A 20,910-nucleotide genomic window follows, 5' to 3' on the forward strand; every position below is an offset into this window, starting at 1 on the left:
GCAGCTCCAGCCAGGAGGCAGGGCCCTGTGGGTGCCGGAGGCTGGGTCTTGGTGTGGTGGCAGCTGTGGGATTGGGCTCCGCTCAGGTGAGGACAGGGCGCAGCTTTGCAGGCGGTGAGGTTTGTGCTGTGGCAGTTCCGTCTGTCACCTGCTAGGCCTTCCTTCTGCCTTGTGGTGGCTTACCGCAAACTTACCGGCAGTGCTGCCCTCGTTTACCTCCTTTCCCAACCCTAAAAGGTCTGTGCAGCAGCACTGTACAGCCCAAAGAAGTAATGAGGCATTTCTTGGGGTGTTTCTCTGAGCTTTTTGCAGGCATCAGACTCGACAATGACTGAGGGGAGTGATAAATGCTGCTTGATACCAGGGCTTGAACTCTGTGTTTCCTGCCTTCAGTTTGAAGGAAGCTGGCAGCAGTGTAGGGAAATAGCCCCTGCTTCTGTCGTGTCCAGGACAGAGCTTTCTGAACTGCACGTGTGACCAGGAGGCTGCTGCGACCTCAGCACTGCAGCTCAGGGCTCACAGGTCAAGGCTGGGAATTGCAGGGTTTCTCAGGAGGCAGGTGAATTACTGGCTTTTCTTTGCTGTTAAGCACCCATGACAGTGGGCCATGTCGTCTGTCAGGCACTTCTGGTTTGGGTTATTTTGTTGGTGGCTCACTCGGTGTTGCAAGCGCAGGGAGCATGCGAGTAGTTCACGTTTCAGCGACCTGTCTCTGTGAGCATGACTCGTGAAAGCCACAAAGCCTTCCAGGTTCATTCCTGCAAATTAATTGCATCAAAACTTCAGCGATAGGCAACAGACCAAACCTTACAGCAAAAACATCAGTGTTGCCAGCCCAGGTCTCCAGGATACCTGATCTTTTAAGGCTCGGGAAACTGTAGATGGCCATGGCTTCAGCAGGCCGCTGGCCTCCTCAGGGGGCTGCTGATGGCGATGAGGGCTGCGGCCCTGCTGCTTTGTTTCTGGAGCCCATGGTTTGTGATGGTTTGCCTCCTCCCTGGCTGGGCTCATTAACTGCATTAATTCAGGCAGCCTCTGCTCCGTCAGGGGGTGACGAACCCCCGGGGACAGCTGTAGGGACCGGAGCTGAGGAGCACGGGGAGCTGCGTGTGTCCCACTTGCCCCTGGTTGAATGCTCTCGGTCTTGGCTCATTTTAATGCGTGGAGTCTTTACATGATTAATTACACTGAAATTTCTGGGCAGCCTTGCAGGGGTGGATGCCACGACCTAAGGCTGGGGGGGAGCAGGTCTGCAGAGCCCCTGCTATGGCAGTGCCAGGAGTCCAGAAGGAAAATTCTGTAGAGTGAGGAAATCTTCCCCTCACCAGCTTTGTTTTTAAAGCAGCACTGTTACCATAAAACATGTTTACTTTGACAAAACCTTTGCTGGGTTATTTTAGTGAAGTTTATTTCCATGCTAGCTTTTCCTCCTTGTTTGACTTTGGGTTGTTCTGTTTTTCTCTGGCAGCATGGCGAGCATCAGTGCATTAGTGTGCTTAGTGTATATTTTAAGGCTTTTTCGCACCTGTTCTTAAAAAATAATAAAAAATAAAAAATTCTTTGAGCTCTGTTTGCAGATGTGTTTTATGGAGAATGTTAAATCACGGTTGTTAAATCTTAGCACTTCTGAAAATGCCAGGGCTCTTAGTATCGCTTCAGAGCCGCTATTATTTTGAAAGGAAAGGTAGACCAAAAATCTGGAGGGTGATGTAAGTGCCTGGCAGGAGAATGTCTCCCTCCAGCCATCCTAATCTGCTGCCTGGCCTGGTCCCAGGGGCAGCGCAAGGACAGCACATGTAGCTGCGGCCTGGCCAGCAAGCAGCCTTGTGGGCGCAGGGCACGGTGCGTGGCGCGGCGGGGAGAGAAACACTGCCCTGTGTTCGCTCACAGAAAAGGAATTTTCTAGGGCTTTCTGGTTTTGTGTAAACCTATAGTGAATGAGTGAGCTGCAGCAGGTGGGCTGGGGAGTCTTGTTGTGTTTTGTAGTGACTGTGGGTGTTTTGTAAGAAGTCAATGCTGTGGCACACCTGACGCGGCGCTCCGGTTTTCCAAGGCGTGTAAATAGTACTGCAGCTGCACAAGGGCCTGGGCTTGAGCCCCAACATGGAAACCCCAGGTACACAGGGAGATCAGTGGCTGCTTTGAATGGATTTCAGCTGGAAGTGTGTGGCTGAGCAGGGATATGGCTGCATGGTGACAAATCCCTGCTCGGTGAGGCCAGTGTGCTTCCCGTGCCAGTGCTGTGTGCTGGGCTGTGCCTACAGAGTTGTCCTCTCCCTCTGCCTTTCTGGTCCGAGATGTAAAGATTGGGAAGTATTTCTGCATGGAGGGTGTCTCTGTGCGTTTGAAAATGGGAGAAAGTAAATAGAGTGTGGGGAGGAGAAAAATCCTTTGCTCAGCTGTTGGGATGAGGTGTGTGTGGTGTTAGTCAGCCAGGGCTTGTTTACATACCAAGCAATTTCATGGCAAACTACCTGATTAGTTGTACTTGAGTGCTATCCCCTTATAAATGATCAGAAGGACCTCTCGAATCCTGGCGCTGCACTACCCACCTCCTTTGCTTTACAGAGGCTGAGCACCAAGCTGCATCAAAGTGATAAATACACCAATGTGCTGCCACAGCCCTCCTGGTAAGGAGTGGGTGGGTTGGCTGCAAATGGGGCAGGTGGCTCGCAGAGGGCTGTGCTGGGACATCTGAGCTGGGAGAGCACACGCTGCTACTGTACAGTGCCTCTTCCCAGCAGTGGGGGCTTTTACACGAGGATTTTGGATGGGAAGTGATGAAGACAGCTACACAGATGCTAAATGTTGGCAAGGTACCTCTGGCCTCTTTAAAAAAATAAATAAATAATGAAATAAATAAATCCATGAAGCGTGCAGAATAAAACAGGAAATGAAAGACTGCAGTGCAGCAGGTAGGCGGGCTCCCACTGATGGCTTTTCCTTGCCTACCCAGTGGGAGCAGGGGAGCATTTCAGTACCACCCCTGCGCTCCATGCCCTTGGTGGCACTGGGGCAGTGCCAGGCATGAGCTGTGCAATGCAACATGGGGTGCTGGTGGGCTCGTTGGCAGACAGCTGATTGATGCACAGCCCACAGGGAGATAAGATGGCTAAATGCCTGCATGTCAGGGCAGGAAAACCCTAAACCAAAGCGTCGGCTAGTGTGGGCCATGCCCGAGACTTCCTGTGTTTGCTCTACTCCAGCTGGGACTGCAGCAATCTCGGGGGCAGATCATTCCCATCAGGTTCCTCTCCGTAAATGCACGTTGTGATAGAGCTGGGGGGATGAGCAGGGGGTGGCCCCCTGCCCCAGCAGCACGTGTAGGTAGCAGCAGCCACTGGCCCGACCGCAGCCCACTTTTAGGGTAGTGTGAAGTGCTCTGACACACGCAGCTCCGTCTCTTATTCTGCAGTCATATTTTTTCCCCTCAGTGTTTTTCCAACTCATGTCTTGCTGCCAGCATCCATATTAATAATGCATGACTTTTTTTTTTTTATGGTGCTTCCTTCCCAGTGTCCCTTTCAGCTGCTGAGTCAGAGAAGATTGTTATAGCAGCAGCCTCTGAAGCAGTGAAATGCCCCTGCAATGCTCAACTGCTGTCATTTATCAAGCACGGTTACTCTGCGGGCAGCCCTTTCCCTTTCCTGACTCTGGTTGAGGATACAGATGCCAAAAGGATGATTTCTGTTGCACCAGCTGGTAACTGGCGAGCCCTGTGCACCTGGGAGCAGATTTTTTCCGCTGAGCCTTCCTTTGTAGTATTTGATTAAAGGAAATATCTCCTAGATTTGCTGCATTTTCTGTTTTAGAAATCCTGTGAAGTTTTTTTTTCCAACTTGCTTGAGAACATGCTTTGGGATTGTGCCTAAAACCGTTTTTCTTTTTTTGTGTTTTTTCCCCCCTTTTTCACAAATTCTGAAACCTATTTTCTTCTCCTCCTTGCATTCCCCCAAGACCCGTGCCTGGGCTTTTTAAGGTAACAGAGATGACAGCAGCCCCACGATGCTCTAGCAGTGGTGAATTAACCAGCAGCCTGACAGTGGCCACTGGAGTCTGCTGGCTGCTGCAGGGGGCTCAGGAGCCACTCATGCAGCTGGCAGTGGGGATTTGCAGGGTTTGGCCCTGGTGCAGCCTCTTCCCCGCTGCATGCCATGTGTCCCACGTCCCTGTGTGGGACCACGGAGAGAAACAGCAGCAGTACCTCTTCTCACGGTGTTGGTCTTCTGAAGGCTCAAATAAATGTGCTGTATTCGTGGGAGCAGAGCTCCCCTAACCCACATCCTAGCATGACATTTTTGCCCTGCGGTGGCTGTGGTCAGGGTCAATGACTTCTCCTGACAGGCAGTGCTGGGGTTTCGGGGCTTTGCTGGCTGTGAGGTGCTCCCAGTGAGCTGGGAGGTGCTCCCAGCAGGGCTGGTACAGACTCCATTACAGGGGGAAGCTTTGCAAAAGGAGCCTGTGAATTTCTGAGCCTCGAATCCATGCGGAGGTGCTGGAGCAGCAGGGACAGGTGCCGTGCCTCTGCCGCTCCCGTGCTCTGTGCTCGCCCAGCAGTGGAGCAAAACGCCGCCCACCACTGGAGAGACAAGCCACTGGCTTCTCGGCTAACAAGATTTAGGTGGATTATGCTACGTATTTAATCAAGGGCTAAGCTCATTGCCTTATTTGAAATGGATCAAAGCCCTTGAACATGCCACTCTGGAGCCCAGCTCTTGAGCAAGAACATCACTTGGGTTTGGGTCGGGCAGAGGGGCTCCTGGTGGCACTGCAGGCACACATCAAGAGCTGTGCTGGTCAAACACGAGACCAGACAGGAAGAGTTTGCAGTGATGGGGCTGCCGGGGCACATCGGTGATGCTGTAATTCAGCATCCTGGAGAACTTTCTCCCTCAAAGTCTTCCTTCTCTCACTGAAACTGTTTCCCCATACACAAAGCTGTGTGCCTGCAGGTATGGAAGACGCCCTGGCTGCTAGCAGTCAGGCTTCCACCTTCTACACCAGCAGCTGATATTTGTGAGCTTTCCACATCTGCAGCAGATGAGATTCTCCAGGGCTTTCACAGGAAGCCTCACCAAACCCACGTGCTATCAGCTGCAGACACCACTGGCTGAGAGCGTTGGAGCCCACAAGGGTCTGTGCTTGCCACTAGAGCTGTCTCCCCCTGTCCTGCTGCCCCGTGGAGGTGCCATGTTGGACGTGAGGCTAGCACCCAGCCTGTCGTGCAGCATTTATCCCTGTGCACGCTTAGGAGGGCAGAAAGGTTGCTATAAACAGGTATAGAGGCATGTTTAAAGTGATTTTCATCCTTGGCTGAGAGCTCTTGCACTTGCCAGGGTCTTTCTGAAGCAGCAGGGGAGGGTGCACGTGTCCCTTTCTGCAGGGTTAACTCTGTTGTTGTCACCAGAGGCACGTCAGTGCTTCCCCGTGCCTGTGTGTGCCATCGGTGTGCTGCGAGCACTCCCTTCACCATGGTGAGAGCTGTCCCAGCTTAGTTGAGCAAGTTATTTAGGATGCACCAGCTATTCAGACCACCTTCCATCTTATTTTTTTTCTTTTTTTAAAAAAAAAAGCTATTCTGGTAACCTCCTTTCCCCTCACTGCTGCTGTGCAGAAGGGAGCAGCTGTGGGTGCCCGGCTCCCCAGCTCTGTGCGTGTGGCTGTCGGCACAGCCTGCAAGGTGGAAAAAGGGCCAGTGCAGAGGTAAACAAATAGCTGGGCTGGAGGAAGGAGATAATGCTCCATTCTGCTTTGAGGTGAACCGACCTGCGCAATTATAATGTGGAAGCAGGTGCCTGCGCTCCCCACTTTTCCTGCAGCCTGTTGCATATCCTCCTGCCCTAACTTGTGTCTGTTACTCTGGGCAAGTGCAGGTCAGGCACCCTTTTGTGTTTCAAGCGCTCAGCAGGCTTGTGGCTATCAAGTCAGCCTGTCAGCACCTGCTTTCCAGTTTCTTGTGTTGTGTCAAATGGTTTTCAGTGTTTTTAGCCTCCAGCATGGGGTATCTGCTGACACCTGGCCCCGTTGGGCAGCCCCAGGATGGCTCCTTCACAGCACCGAGCTCAGCAGGGCTGCAGAGGGAGTGCACGATGCAGGAGTGTGCTGGGGCGGCTGCCCTGTACTGTGCTTCAGCTGCTCTGCTGTCACCTGGTTAAAAAAGCCAAAATGTGAGTTGGCATGGTAATGGGCTTGTTCACTGTTGGGCTAGAGCAAGCTGATAGTGAGGCACGGCCTCCTCAAGTGGTGCTGACACCAAACCCCCAGCTGCTACCTCCTGCCCCACACTGGGAGCTGTGGCACTGGGTGTCCTCGTGTCCCCAGGGCTCTGCTGAGGGCACAGAGGGCTCCTGGAGGCATTGGGGCTCCTTGGGTGCTCGTGGCCTTCAGTGGGCAGTGGGGGCACTGTGTCCCCACCTGGCTCAGGAGCAGGTTGAAAAAAAAAACAATCAAATTGCAGGAGGAGGAGGATGACGGTGAAGGGAAACGTGGCATTTGTAGTGCTGTGTTTGCAAAGTGCTTGCAAGGGCTTGTCTGTGGAGGAAGGGATGAGAGGAGGATGACTGTGTTTAGCTGTAATACGTTGGAGGAGCGAACCTGACCTGGGCAAATCGGATAAGTTGAGTGGATAAATCAGTGTAATCTAAAATCTTGTTATCTGCCATGGAGGGAAGGGCTGCTGCCTCGGCCAGGAGGGAGGGGTACTGCAGCACTGTGTGCAGGTGCATGGCAGGATCCCCCAGGTTACCTTCCTGTGCTGTGCTGCAAGCTGAAGCCTTTGACCGCAGCACACACCGCTGCTGGCAGTGCCGAGGAGGAGTGTGAGTGGGATGTGCGCAGGGCCACACACTGCATGCTGCCATTTCTGACCCCAAATCCCCAGGGGCTACAGGATCTCTCCCTGTCTCTGCTCAGCACCCCGACAGCTCACAGGGTAGGCTTTGAAGGAGGCCCCAGACCCCCCGAGGGGTGACCCCCATGCCCTGGGGGCAGAGCGCAGAGCCCGCACCGGTGCTGCCAGCCCTCCTGCCCACTGCCCAGAGAAGCTTCTTGCAGCTGCCTCGGTTATAATCTGCTCCGGGCATTGAACGTGGGGATGTGCCCACCTGTTATAAATTAATTTCCCTGCTCGTCTGCCAAGTGCCTTTTCTGTATCCAGAGCTGCTTGTGCAATAGGCAGGATGATGCAGCAGGGTGTGCAGCCGGCCACAGGGGCTGTGCCTGCGCGGGAGGGCTGCTCACCCCTCCGAGCACCGTCTGCCCTCCCTGGCGTGTTTATCTTTTCCAGGGAAGCATCTGACTCCCAACTTGTTTGCCAAGCTTGCGTTTTGGGTGCAGTCAGTCTGGAACTAATTTTTTTGTTGTTGTTGCTGCTCTGTTTCTCATATCAGCTAACGAGCGTTCAGATCCCTGGGTAAACAGGCAAGTCACTTGCAGAAATGCCTGCTGCCATGTACAACATCTTAAAGAAGCCTCTGTGGGGCAAGAGGGAGTTTGTGCTACCCCCAGTGTGCACCTTCAGCTGCTTGTATTTCCCCAGGGCTGTGGGGCAGGGGTGATGTGTGGAGCTGTAACCTGCTAGTCCCTGCCAATTGAGGATAGTCCCTGCTAATTTAGCAGCCACCAGGCAATGAGGAGTGGCCATGGGGCAGGGCAGCATCGCCGGGCTGCCCGGAGCTGACGTGCAGCCTGCGCCCTGGGCTGGATTTGTTTCCTGTTGGTATAAAACAGCAACCCTGGTAGGTTGGGAGCCTGGCACCTGCAGGTTGGGATTTTGCAGGTGGGTGATGTTCCCATTGCCTCCTTGCTAGATCCTGAACCGGGCCCTCTTATCCCTCGCCGAGCTTACTCATTGCACAGCCTCGCTGCTGCTTATCTGGGATTAATGCGTAACTTAATTACAGAGCGTTACTCACAACCCGGGGAGCCCGGTGTCTATGGTGAAGGGTGGTACTGAGCTGGATTCTGAAGCCAGGGTGCTCTATTCCCACCCTTACTGCGATAAGGTCTGGGGGTTCCTCGGGACGCTGCCAGCGTGGCTGGGCAGCATTGCTGCTGGTGTGCTCTGTCTGCTCCCAGGAGGGGAGGCAGCAGCCAGTACAGTGCTTTGGGCAAGATCCAGGGGCAGCCCATGAGCAGTCTCCTTACCCTGGCACGTCCGGCAGGCGTCTTATCACGGGGCAAGGGCACGGAGGTTGTCCTTTGTTCCCTCCTGCTCGGGACACCCCAAACCAGCTCTCTTTGCCCTGCTACCTACTTTGCTGCTGACTCCCAGGAAGACACCACAGGCTGTGATGTGACATGAGGTGTTAAATAAGTTAATCAAGAGCAGGATGAATGATCTGCAGTGAGGTCATTCTCTGGTAATGGAATTGGTTAATTTATTTACAGCAGCTGGGTTAGCATTTTGCTTGCCAGGTGGAAGAAAACAATTTCAAACATGTCAGGTATTCCAAGGCTACATCGTTCATGATAAGCTAATAAGTGTCTTAGGCCATTGGTGTTCTTACAAAACCACGGGGGTAGTGGACTGGATGCTGGAACCTCAAAGTTGCATCCTCTCTCTGACAGCTTTTTTTGTCCCACAGAAGTGCAGCAGCTGTACTCGCTTTGTTAGTGCTGTGGTCTTTAATTGTCACAGACAAGAACAACTCGGAAATGTTGCTGTGGAGGACAAGCTGCTGCAGCTCTTGATGGTGTTGAACTGTGGAAGGAGCCTTCTTGGCTGGGAGCTCTGAGCTGTTGCCTTCTTAGATCTCGGATGGCAATAAGCCCATGTGGTTCCAGAGTTTCAGTCTAGGGAATTTTTTAGGAGTTGGGAGGACTGACAGGCACACCGGGCTGATGTGTGGTGTGGGGGTGTGGCTGAGTGCTCCTTCCTCATATGCTGAAACTGCTGTTCTCCTTTTATTTGGCCTTGGGTAGTGAAGAAGCCACAAAGGGGATGCTCTTGGGATATTGCTGCAAGTGGATCTCATTAGCTGCAGTCTGCACAGTGAGAATCATGCTTACTGCAAGGTCCCTCTTGTACTTCTCAGGCTGGAGCAGTTGTACAACCCTGTTTGCACTAGCAGGCACCGAGTGCAGCACTGCAGTTTGTGCTGCTGTGGGGTCTGGGCTTTTTCAGCCCCAGTGTGGAGCCAGAACATCCATGGTCATGTCAGAAATGAGCCTGGGGCTTCTCTGGGCAGGATGTCGCTGTGCTGAGGAAAGCAGCAGCAGAGCAGGGTATGGCATGGTACAGGATGAGCGCCCGGCCCCACTCTGCACCTGCAGCAGGACGCTCCGTGTGTGCAGGCAGCAAGGAATGGGTCCCATGGGGTGTGGACATCGTGGGTGAGCGAGGCAGGGAGCAAAGCTCCCCCTGCACAAGGCTTGTTTTGGAAGCAAAAAAGCCTTAAATAAGAGCTGGACCATTCTTTAGCCATAAATGTCAGTGTGAAGCATGCCCTGGGTCTTGAAGAACTGAAGGAAGGATGAATGCAGTGCTGGGTGCTACAACCACACATGTTGCACTTGTGTTTATGTGTGACAGCTGGGAGGCAGTTTGATTTCATGCGTGGTAACTCACGTAGTCCAACCTAGCTGAAGAGGCAAGCCAGTGACCAGAAGCAAAGTTTTGGCCCCATACTTGGAACAACCCCGTTGCAGCAAAAGTGAGGCTGGGCATGTGATGAGCCTTTTTGTTCAGCTGTGCTGAGCTTGTGAAACACGGTTGGAAAATCAGGTCTTGGTCTGTTCCTCTGGAACATCCTAAACAGCTGTCAGATTCTCCTCTAGTTCACAGAAGTCGAGATGCTAGAACTTCAGTGGCGATTATACCGCGTGGACCGAGTTGCTAAGTCTGTGGCTCTGTTTAATTGTTTTTATCTTGACACTCTGGATAATCCCCAGTGGGTGTAGGTAATCTCCTAATTTCACAGATTAACAAATGAGTGATTTCAAAATTTACCTGTGTAAGTGGTGTGTGGTTATACAGAAATCTTAAATCCAAACCCAGCCTAGCCTGCCTTTGTGACCTGGCTATGTGCTAGGTGGCTGAAGAACAGCATAGATTAGAACTTTCAATTTAATGCATTTCCTGGGAAGAAGCACCACAGACAGCCTTCTTCCTGCCTGTCTTAAGGTTTCTTGCTCAATATGTGTGATGTCCTGACCAGGGATTTCCTCCCTCCTGCAGCTGCATGGATTCCCGTGGCCAGGAAGCGAAGGAGGAGAGGGCTGGTGGCAGGCGGCTGTGTGCCTTCTGCCTCGGGCAGCGCTGGGCTGCATCTTGCTGCTCTGCCTCCCTTGGCTCACCCAGGTTTGCTTGTTTTTTTTCGGTTTTCTCACTGAAGCTCTTCCTCTGTTTCCTCATCCTGATCCTACATGAGCAGCAGGATTCCTGCTGCTTAGAGCTGGTGCCTGGGACACAGGAATTGCCACCGCTTTGTCTCCCGAAGGGCAAGGCACAAAAGCCAAGCTGTCCGTGTTTGCTGTCCGGGGTCAGCAGCGGTGTGCGAGTGCTGCCAGCTGAAGAGGGCAGCAACCATTTAATTCTGCTTGCTGAAGGGCCTTTTATTGTGCGCTTTACTGCGCAGTGCCCATGAGAGCAGGCCGAGCACTGTGCTTTTGTGCTTTGCGTGCCCAGAAATCTGCTGGCAGCCCTTGCTTTCCTGCTCCTTGGCAGTGGCTGTGCTCACCCTGGCGGGGAGGGCAGCCTGGCCGTGAAGGGGCAGGGATGGTGACCAAACAGGAGATGCAGTCCTGTGCAATTGCATCTCCTGAGCTGCAATTAAAGTAGGAGAGCCCCAGTCTCACTAGGAAGGGTAATATTTAACTCAGGCAAGCACTTGTCGTGCTCTACGTGCTGGCCTGTGTGCGTCACTGCGCCCAGCCGGGCGCTGGGTGCTCAGTGGTGGACACGGAGCTCACCCAGGTGGGTGCTGCAGGGCTGGGGGTGCTCAGGCTTCCCCTGGGCTTCCAAATTGTTGCACGTGGTTGGGGCGCTCCTTCTGCTCTGCCTGTCCTGCAGTCAGTGCAGTGGTGCTCGGAGGAAGTTGCACAACCCCCAGGCAGTGGTGGGACTGCTGAGACGGGCACTGATAGCAGTGCTCTCCAGACACGATAAAGAACTCAGGAACTATTCGGGTAACCAGATTTCCACCCACCCCCTGCTGAAACATTCACAGCTTTTTTTTTTTTCCTTCCCATTTTCAGGTGCAGATTCCCAATAGTCAGGGCATGAACATCACTGCAGTCTCTGATCCTCCCCCCTTGCCGGGTGCACGTGCAGGCTGAGTTTGGGAGTGGGAGCTTGGTAATTACCAACTCAGTGCTGCAGCACTGCTAATTCTTAGGCCACTTAATGTATCAAATTATTCCTTCCTGTGCTATTTATAGGCAAAGGGCTAAGTAACAGTGTTGGCATTAGTATTAAATTCTCTAAACCTAATTGTAACCTCTTATTTAATTGTTCTGGCACTCTGTGCAGCAGGGGAATACGGTACCGCTGAACGCGTGAGACTAATGGAGCCAGAGGTCTCCTGGCATACCAGCAGTGGGACGCTGTGCTGCTACTCTCCCTCATCACCTTGCTTACACATTCAGGCTGTCCTAACTGTCTATATTTTCCTTGTAGGGTTAGTGTTGGGTGAGGGTGAGTAAAACCCTTTGTGCTGCTAATGCTGAATTGGTGCTGGAGATCTGCTGGAAGAGCACCGCAAGAGGCTTGGTGCAGAGGTGCTGTGCAGTGAGGGCCAGCACCGCTCTCACTGGTGCTGCCCCACACATCTCCAGCGTGCAAAAATCCCACAAGTTCAGTGTTTCACGCTCCCTCCAAGTGCCTGATGAAGCTGCATGTTGGTTTAGGATTTATTGGTTTGTTATTCCAACTCCTGCTCCTAGGGCAGGGCAGGGGCTGGGGCAGGCCGCACGCTGTGCCCCAGCATCACTTTGGTGTGTCCGGAGGAAAAGGCCACGGTGAAGCCCTGAGCATCCCCTCAGTGCTTCTGCATCCAGACAGATGGCCTGGGAAAGCCCTGAACGGGACAGAAAGCCCTAAATCTCCATGCAGAGGAAGATGCGGTCCTTCCTCCGGAAAGCCTGGCTGCTGTGTGGGGCGCTGATAATGCTGGCAGGGCAGGGCTGCTGCCACCCATCTGGCCTCTCCTCCAGGGACACCCCGATGTCCCTGTGCTGGGGATCATCCTTCTGTATCCTGCTGGGGTCATGAGCAGGATGCGGCGGGTCTGAGCCCCTCTGGTGTGGGCAGCCGGCATGAGTCGTGCTCAGAGCTCTCCCAAAGTGGAAATCACTCTGCTGCCTCTTCTCGTACATATCATGTCTGTGAAATTAATCTTCCGTGAGAGAGTCAGCTGTTTCTTAATTAGAAGTGCTCTGAAAATACTAGCTGAGAAATGATTACAGGAAGCTTTCAGTGCTCATTTATGTAATTGGACTTCACCTCCCCACCTCAAGCTGCTGCCCGTGCCCGGGCTTTGATGAGTGCTGGTTCTCCCCCCGCCTTGCTCGTGCGGGTGCTGGGGTGTGCATCTAAGGGTGCACAGCTCAGGGTGCTGCGGGGAGCCCCACTATTGCTGCTGGGCAGCCGGAGGCTTGGCACTGTGCTTACAGAACCATAGCACGGCTCCCATGTGCTTAAATCCCAGCAGGGCCAACTTGTCCCTTAAACCAGAGGGAATAATCTGACTGTGGTCATTTGGGCGGACAGATTTTTAAATTTTGCTCATTTTCCATGTGGATAATGAGTGTCTGCTGGAAATTCCTCTGAAAAGAGGCATCTCCCCCTGCTGACAAAGGCTAAAATCCCTCTCCTGTCCTTGTGCTGCCGCTTGGCTGCTGTGGCCGGGCTGTTATCACTCCACAGATGTGCTCTCAAATGCCGTGTGGTCAGACAGAAGAAAGGCAGAAGGCTAATGTAATTTTCTAGACCATCCTACGTGATTAGATGAGCCCTATCTCGCAACACAGAGAATTGCTTTCTGGCTGAACCCCAGCTCAGCCAGGGTGAGCCGCACGTGCACGGTGCTGCTCCAACCCGGGGCCCCGTGTCACTGCCACGCCACCGCCGTGGCCCTGACCTCTGGGGGCAGCTGGGTTGTGCTTAATGCAATTACAGGCTGGCCCCTCTGCTCATCAGAAACCCAGGAAACTAAAGAGTGAGCTGGGGTCTGGCACAGCCCATGTAGGCTCAGGCACAGCCCTGGCAGCTGCACTGAGCAGGTATAGGGAGTGAAATGTTTTAAATAATGCATTTTAAATCTAATTTCCTGGGATAGTAGGGATGTGTGATGGTGCTGAGTCACGGCAGGGGAGCACAGCTTTGGCTGTGGCAGCACGGACACAGGGCTCTGTGCTTGGGGCACTGGTGGCATGGCACCGCCGCAGCCAGGTACCTCTGTGACCCTTCGAGTAAAGGGGTTAATGTGGGAAAAGGCAGTGCTGCCTAAAACAAAGCTGCTCTTGTTTTTGCTCGAGCTCCCCTGGGGATGGTAATGGCTGTGACAGTCTGTTAAGGATTCCCACTGCAATTTCATCAAAGTGGAAATGAGCAAGTCATGTCATGCGCCTCTTGCGAGGCCGTGCTTCATCTGCCCTCTTAGAGAGCAGGCAAACAAACGTCGCATTGAGTGCTGGACAGACCTCCCTGTTCCTGAAATTAAGCAGGGATTGGATGCTGATTTGTGTCTCTTTCATTCTTTCATGCTTCACCAAATCTGATTCTGCTTTACCCAGCGAGTAGAAGGCATAATGAGGTAGAAAGCTAAATTACTTGTTCAGTATCAGCAAGTCGTGCCTCGCTGCTGACTCAAAGCCCGGGCGAGCTAGAAGAGGGAGCCTGCTGGGGCCCCTGCTCGCCCTTATCGCAGCCCGGTCCTGGTAAACATCTCCAGCAGTTCTGGCTCCCCTCTGGCTGCTCTGTGCAAAGAGCTGTGCCCTGTCCCATGATCTGCTTTTTGGGCGGTTGGAAAGGGCAGTGGGCAGACATTAATCCTGGTTGCTTTATGATGGGTGAGGTGGGGCCATGTCCTACCTCTCCTTGCTCCGCTGTGCTCTGGGCACGCAGCTTCTGCCTCGTGCTGGTCCGTGCTGCCTCCTGGTAGAGCCTCCTGAGACTTTGCTGTGTCTTTGTGTGGATGGTGACTCTTAAGGCAAGGTGCTGCAAACGTGTCCTTAGGAGCTCTGTGCCTTGCAGGATTTAGGTGCATCTTTGGCCAAGGCAGCTCTTGCTCGCTCCTGTGCTGGTATAACCCAGTCTGGGCAGAGGCTGGGCCTGGGGAAGGTGTCCTGACAAAATCTGGAGCCAATTTCTCCTTTTGGGTGCCTTGGCATTCACATTGCTCTTGCGACATCCATCCCTGGCAGGGGAGGGACTGGAAATGAGCATTCAACGTTGCTTTTGCAGCAGTTTAGCTGCTAAGCCCCTGCTGCAGCCACCCCATGGTGCTGCAGGCAGTGAGCGGGGTGCACGCAGCACGGCTGCTGGCTCCGGAGCTTAGATGCCCTTCCAAATATTTACTTACCTGCATGGAGAAAAAATAATAGAATTATAATTAGGAAATAGCAGGCAGCAGCTGCTCCGGAGGCTGCTGTGGGTGCTGTGGTCAGAAGGGGAAAGCAGAGGAGTGGCTATGGCTGTGTGTACCAAGTGGGCAGCGCTGGCGGAGCAGCCTTGTGCCCTGATATGGGTCCCTATCTAATCGGGGCTGCAGCGGGGCTCAGGCTTCCTGGCACTATCAGTTCCTGGTGTTAGTGTGGTCAGCCCTCTGTTTTTTCTCCTCCCTGGTTTCAGATCAAGGTGTTCTGTAGAGGGGCTGGCAGGGGACCTGGTGCATGCACTGCCCAGGGTGCAGGAGGGTGATGATGAGGAGGGTTTTGCTTAGGGACAGCACGAGCATGCGTTTCGGTGCCGTGGGTAATGTGCCCTGTGCCCAAGTACCTGCCCAGCCCTTCTGCTGTGGTCTAGGGATGAGTTTGTGTCCGGTCGTGCTGCTCAGTTTCCTGTTCTAATGCTACTTCCTAACTAAATGTCTGTACTTACACAGCACAAGGTGTTTAACCTCTCAAACCAAGTGACAGTCTGTGCTGTCAGGAACAGCTCTGAGCTCCCCTTGCTCATCAACCAGGGTTGCGAAGGTGCCTTCCCCCCATGCTCCGACCACACGCCTTCCCAGCTCCCGTCGGGTGACCCAGGGAAGCTCCTGGCAGCAGGGAGCTGCAGCACAGCAGGGTGCTGGGAATGCTTCCAAAAGACTAATTTTTCCTCTTTCCTCCAGAAGCTGCTGCTCACGGAAATCTTTTCTTCTTTTTTTTTTTTTTTTTTTTCCCTCCTTGCAGTGAACACCTACCTCTTCATGATGCAAGCCCAAGGCATCATGATTCGTGAGAACATGAGAACAATAGGAGCTCAGGTTTACGAGCAGGTGGTCCGCAGTGCCTATGCCAAGAGGAACAGCAGTGTGAATGACTCAGGTATTTCCTTAATCAAAATGACAATTATTGAAATCTTCATTTCTGGTGGAAATCAAGTTGACCTGAGCTGCTCTCGGGTCATAAATAATTTATATTGGAAATAATTTATGGTGGTAAATTCAGGGTGGGGATTTTGATTCATTGGTTTCTTCTACATGAACATGTTTTTTAATTCAGATACCCCTCACTTAAATAAGGGGTAGAAATCCTGATAGGTCTAAAATAACCGGACGTTGAGCTGGAAAACTCTTTGCTTACCAGGAAAGTCAGCTTGTTAGCTTCTACCAATCTGAGGATAAACACTTTTAAATTCAGTACAAGGATCAGGTTTCATATTTAAAAAAAAAAAAAAAAAAGCTTCTCAGGCTCACGCATGCTCCCAGAGACATGGCATCGTGCATGTGGAGGAGCCTGTGCGTACCAGCTTCATTCTTCCCATTCAGGGCTGAACTGAAATGACTTGGCTGGACATCTGCCACAAATCATATTCTGAGCTCTGGGCGGGTTGCAGGAATCTGAGAGGCAGTCTTGGACTTCAAGGCTGTTTTACCATCCGTACCATCAAGCTGATAAAAGGTTTACAAGTGTTTGTGTAAATGTAGCACAGTAAAAACATAAATGTGGGTGTCTGTCTACAGCTTGGTGTGGGGCACCCCACTGGGTGAGCAGGTGGGATGCTGAGCATGACTCTGGCGTTCCAGTGTCATCTGCGGGCACATTGGTGCCAGCTCCAGCACTGGGCTGGGTTCATCACCAGGGCTGAGAGAGTTAAAAAGGGCAAGATTGCTTCATAATTTTAATGCATGATGATGCCACTGCCCTGCCGGCCCCCAGGAGTGTCGGTTCCTGTGCGCTGAGTGTGTGCTGCAGCCACTGTGCTCTGCACAGGGGGTTTGGATCGCACCAGTGACCTGCGCACTGAGGTCAGCCGGGCTGCCAGCCTGGGCTATTTTAAGGCTGGAGACATCAGCTGAAGCAGATGCACGGTGAGGAAGGAGCTCACGCTACCAACTCAAGAGAAGGAGGGCTGGATGCTTCGCGGCTGCGCCTGGTGGTGATGCAAGCCTCCCAGCTGGCAGCCTGCGGGGATCTAAGCCCTCCGAAACCTGCCGTGAACTCCTCCAGCGTGCAGTGGGCAGCGAAATGCTGCTGTGGGAATAACCAGCCCTGCACAGCCCTCAGCTCTGCACAGACCCAGCAGGATAACCTCCCTGCTCCGGCAGCCTGCAGCAGTGCAGACCACATGCCAGCCTTGCATGACCTTCCTCGGGCATGGCACTGCGGCCACCAGGATGGCATTAAAGCTGGGATCAGCAGCTTCCTCCTCAGTGTCTGTAGGGCCCTCACTGGGATCTCCATGGGCATGCTGTGGATCCAGCCTGGTGACGTGCATCCTCCCCACGCCACTGCTGGCTGTGTGGAAGCTGGGAGAGCAAAGCCACGTGTGCAGGCAGCATGGGACGGCAGCCAGGAGGACCACCACGTGCCCGATGGCATGAGAAGACCCCATGGCTCCTCACAGGCTGTCCCTGCCCCAGCACCTGGCAGGCAGGAGGCTGCTGATGCTCTCCGAGCTATAGCCTCACCTGTCTCTCACCTGGGCCCCAGAAGGCGGCAGCTCTTTTGTGACAAAGCAGGCTCGTTTGTGTGTCCTCCAGCACCCGTGGCTTTAATTTCTAGGCAGATTGCTTAGCAAAGTGACATCCAGTCCTGAATGGCAAGGTGACACCGCATGGGGTGGTGTGCTGCGAGCACGGTGTGCTTCTGCCTCACCTTCTATGTTCGTGCTTTGTCTCTGCTGTATTTTTCATCTGTTATTCAAATGAGGAAGTTACTTTTTAAGCATTTGATAATAGATGCAAAAATGGGTTTCCTATTCAGCGAGCTAGGAGGCCTCCGGTCTGCACTTCAGCAGCCCGAAATGGCAGCACGTCATGCAAAATAGACCAGCTTCACTTTGCTCTGGGTTGTCAGACAAACCCAGCATTGAGAGTGTGTTCTGGTGATTGCAGCTTAATGGGAATCTGGCTATTAAAATTTAGAGCAGTATCAAGCCTCCAAAATAGATACTATCAAAGCTGACAAGCCCCTGGGTTCTGTCTGCAAGTCCTTCAAAAGCCTGCCTGGGATGCTCTGGGTGCCCATGGGAGCAGACAAGTGGTGCTCACGGCATGATGGTGGGCTCTGCTCCTGTAAATCTGCTCTTTGCTGCTCTGTCACCTGCAGCCCTCGTGTCCAAGGCCCTGCTGAGCTGCTTGGACACCTGGGGCAGAAAGACCCACGGAGCTGTTGCCTCCAAAGGACTGGTTTGTACTGTGCTGGTGGGACACCAGGAGCACTAGGCTTTAGCGTGCTGAGAGCTGTGCCGATCACAAGGCAGTGCAGTTGGCTTTGGCAGCGATGCTCTCGCATGGGGAGGGGGCTGGAAGGGATGAGCCCTTTCTGTCCTGGTGGATGAGGACCTGATAGGTGGCTGGGTGGCCACAGTGCTAAATGATTGCTTTCCAGCACCTCTGTGGGATGAGGTGGTTTGAGGTGGGTGCTGGTGGTGCCCTGTGACCAAGAGACAAACCCTCCACTGAGCGCTTGATGCTCTGAGAAAGTGGAGAGGCAGCATCTTCCCATAGCAGCTGGGGCATTGCTACAGAAAGGAAACTTTCTGCTACCTAAAATGTAGGTTGCAGTTGGCCGGAGCTGTGGTGGCTGTGGGTGACTGCAGAAAGCAGAAGTTCTTAGCTGCACAAAGACTTCCTTAAAGTGGCTGGAGGTGCAGCACGCCAGGGGATTTTACCCAGAAGGTGGAAGGAAGCAGAGGAACCAGGGTGCTGGAGAAAGATGCTGCAACCTGCTGGGGCACAGAGGCTCCTCTGTGCAAGCCAAGGCAGGCTGATTGTGACTCTGTGGTCCCCTTGGTCTGCAGATTTCAGGGACGAGGTGTTGAGTGGCCTCTCCTGCCACGTGCTCCTTTGCTTTGATCTGTCTGTGATACCTGAGGGTGATGCTCTGATCAGAAGGCTGAAGGTTTCTCTGGTGTGGCCACATGCAAGGTATCTGGGCTGCCCCTGCTGTCCTGCAGCTGCCCACCTGAGGGTGGGGATGAGCCTCCAGCTGGGTCACAGATACAAGTCCGGGACTTGTGATGGGTGGAGGCACCCCTGAGGTGCTGGGGATGCTCCCAGGTGTGGGCGGCTTTTAGAGTTTGCTCACAGTGGCTGCATGCAGCTCAGCTGTAGACTCTTCCTTTTATTTTTTTTCCCCCTCCCCAGATTATCCTCTTGACCTGAATCACAACGAAACCTTTCTGCAAGCCACAACTTTTCTTCCCGAAGACTTCACCTACTTCCCCAACCACACCTGTCCCGAGAGGCTCCCTTCTATGAGTGAGTACCAGTGGGTGCACAGCTGCCCCTGCCTTCCTGATGGCTCTGTGTGCCCCTCGCCACATCCTGCCTGGCCTGGGTGGCAGTGGCACAGCACGTGGCAGCACCCCATTTCACCCGTGTCCCACCTCTCCTGTGGAGCACTGAGGCTGCTGATGAATGGAAGCGCTGTTCTGAGCTGTCCCCTCCTGGGAAGCCGTTGTTTACCCAATTGCCTGAATTAATTCCTGCTACGTTGGAGGCCCGTCTCCCTCCTCAAGTTTGCCTATGGCAAACATAAACAAAAGGGGAATTGTGTGCTGCCCAGCCCATGGAGAGGCCGGACAAGCCCTCTTCCAGGGGCAGTGGCAGTGGGATTGCTCCCTTGCCCCGAGCTGGGCATGAGCCATGGGGGACAGGAGGGTGTGGGGCGCAGGCAGGACCCCTGCTGCAGCTGGGAGAAATGCTGCTGCCTAGGCATTGCTTCCACGGGAAATGGGGCTTTCTGGGATAAATCCATCTGGAAAGGGGAAGATGGCTCAGTGGGAAGGTGTTTCTGCCTGAAACCTCTGTGGGGAAGGGGGTGCTGGACCCTGGAGGGACCAGTGGTGGTGGGTCTCTGATGGAGAGCTGTGTCCAGCCACAGCCATGATGGCTGAGTGGGGCCGAGGAGCAACAAGGCACACCGGCAGCATTCCCTAGTTGTCTCTTTTGGTGTCTGGGGACAGAAGAAGCCACCTGCATTTGGTGCTGGGAGCAGAGGGCTGGGTGAGCAGGCAGCAAGCCACCCCAGGAGCATGGCTCCTGACCTGCTGCTCCTGCTGCCTCCCCAGAGGGCCCCATCGATGTAAATATGAGCGAGATCACGATGGAGGACATCCACCAGTTCTTCTCAAAAGACCCTTCCATCAAGCTGGGAGGCCACTGGAAGCCGAGCGACTGCCTGCCTCGCTGGAAGGTGAGCAGGAGGCTTGGAGTGCCTGGGGGAATGTTACTGGGAACACTGGGATAACCTCTCTGGTGTGCTGCAGGGCAATGCTGGGAGGATCCCCACGATGTGGGATTGCAGCACCGGGAGAAATGCTGAAGCTGAGGGCTGTTAGTGACACGCGAGTCAGCTCTGGGCTTCTACAAGGGCTGCTAAGGGGACATTCAGCTCACCCCCAACCCTGTTTGGAGAGGGATTTGCTCAGGAGGCGAGGTGGCACCACTGGGGACCCGTGCCCAGATTTATACCATTTAGACAGGGAGAGCAGCACTGACACCGTGCCAGCAGCCTCCTCCCCGGGTCAGGGTCTGTATGCTGCAGGAGCTGCTTTTGTGGTGCAGAGCTGTCCCCTTTCATCCCCAGGTGGCGATCCTGATCCCATTCCGCAATCGTTATGAACATCTTCCAGTCCTTTTCAGGCACCTTATTCCAATGCTGCAGCGTCAACGTTTACAGTTCGCATTTTATGTCGTGGAACAAGTAAGTGGTTGCGGTGTTGTGCCGGGTGGGTGGTGCTGGGGGCTGGCATCGCAGCCTGCCAGGACAGCAGTGCATTGTGTCCCGAGGGGTTTGCCTGACAGTTGCATCCCTGCAACTTTTGAAGGCCTGGGGTTAATGTTGCAATGTTTAAATTGTCCCATCCTGCTGAAAAGCAGCACAGCTGGGAGGCATGCCCCAAAATGACTTTTTTAATCTAAAAAAAAATCCAGTAGACTTTTATTTAAAACAACAAACAAACAACACATGTTGAAAGAGATTTTTAACAAACCAAACTGCAGCTTTGAAGCAGGTATTTGCAGTTGAAATAATGCTGCGTTACAGCTGTGTGTATTTGTAGTAGCTTCAGGGAGCATCCCCTGGGCCTGATGGGGTGGATGTGTGTGCTTCTTGTCTGCGCAGTGCCTGGAAGACTTCCATCAGTGTGTAGGACACAAGACTGTAATTTGATGTGTGTGCTAACCTGTCACTTAAGCTATCTGGTTTCATCCGCCCTCTAAACATGCCTCCGTATTTAGGCACCCTTGCTCTTCTGGGCAGCAGCCAGTAGAGATTGATCAAAATTGTTTTGCTTTTTTTTCAAGTATCTGGCTA

At 53.4% G+C, this 20,910-nt stretch overlaps 1 protein-coding gene across 1 annotated transcript in view; it reads left to right on the top strand.

Moving 5' to 3' along the window:
• B4GALT5 (beta-1,4-galactosyltransferase 5) overlaps positions 1 to 20,910 on the top strand; it is a 32,321-nt gene that overhangs the window by 5,175 nt on the left and 6,236 nt on the right. The window contains exons 2-5 of the mRNA XM_032198261.1: positions 15,337 to 15,471; positions 18,738 to 18,851; positions 19,664 to 19,788; positions 20,182 to 20,298. Coding sequence (XP_032054152.1) covers positions 15,337 to 15,471; positions 18,738 to 18,851; positions 19,664 to 19,788; positions 20,182 to 20,298 — 491 coding nt within the window. The remainder of the gene's footprint in view (positions 1 to 15,336; positions 15,472 to 18,737; positions 18,852 to 19,663; positions 19,789 to 20,181; positions 20,299 to 20,910) is intronic.

This window comes from Aythya fuligula, chromosome 16 (assembly GCF_009819795.1).
Source record: "Aythya fuligula isolate bAytFul2 chromosome 16, bAytFul2.pri, whole genome shotgun sequence".
NCBI lineage: Eukaryota > Metazoa > Chordata > Aves > Anseriformes > Anatidae > Aythya > Aythya fuligula.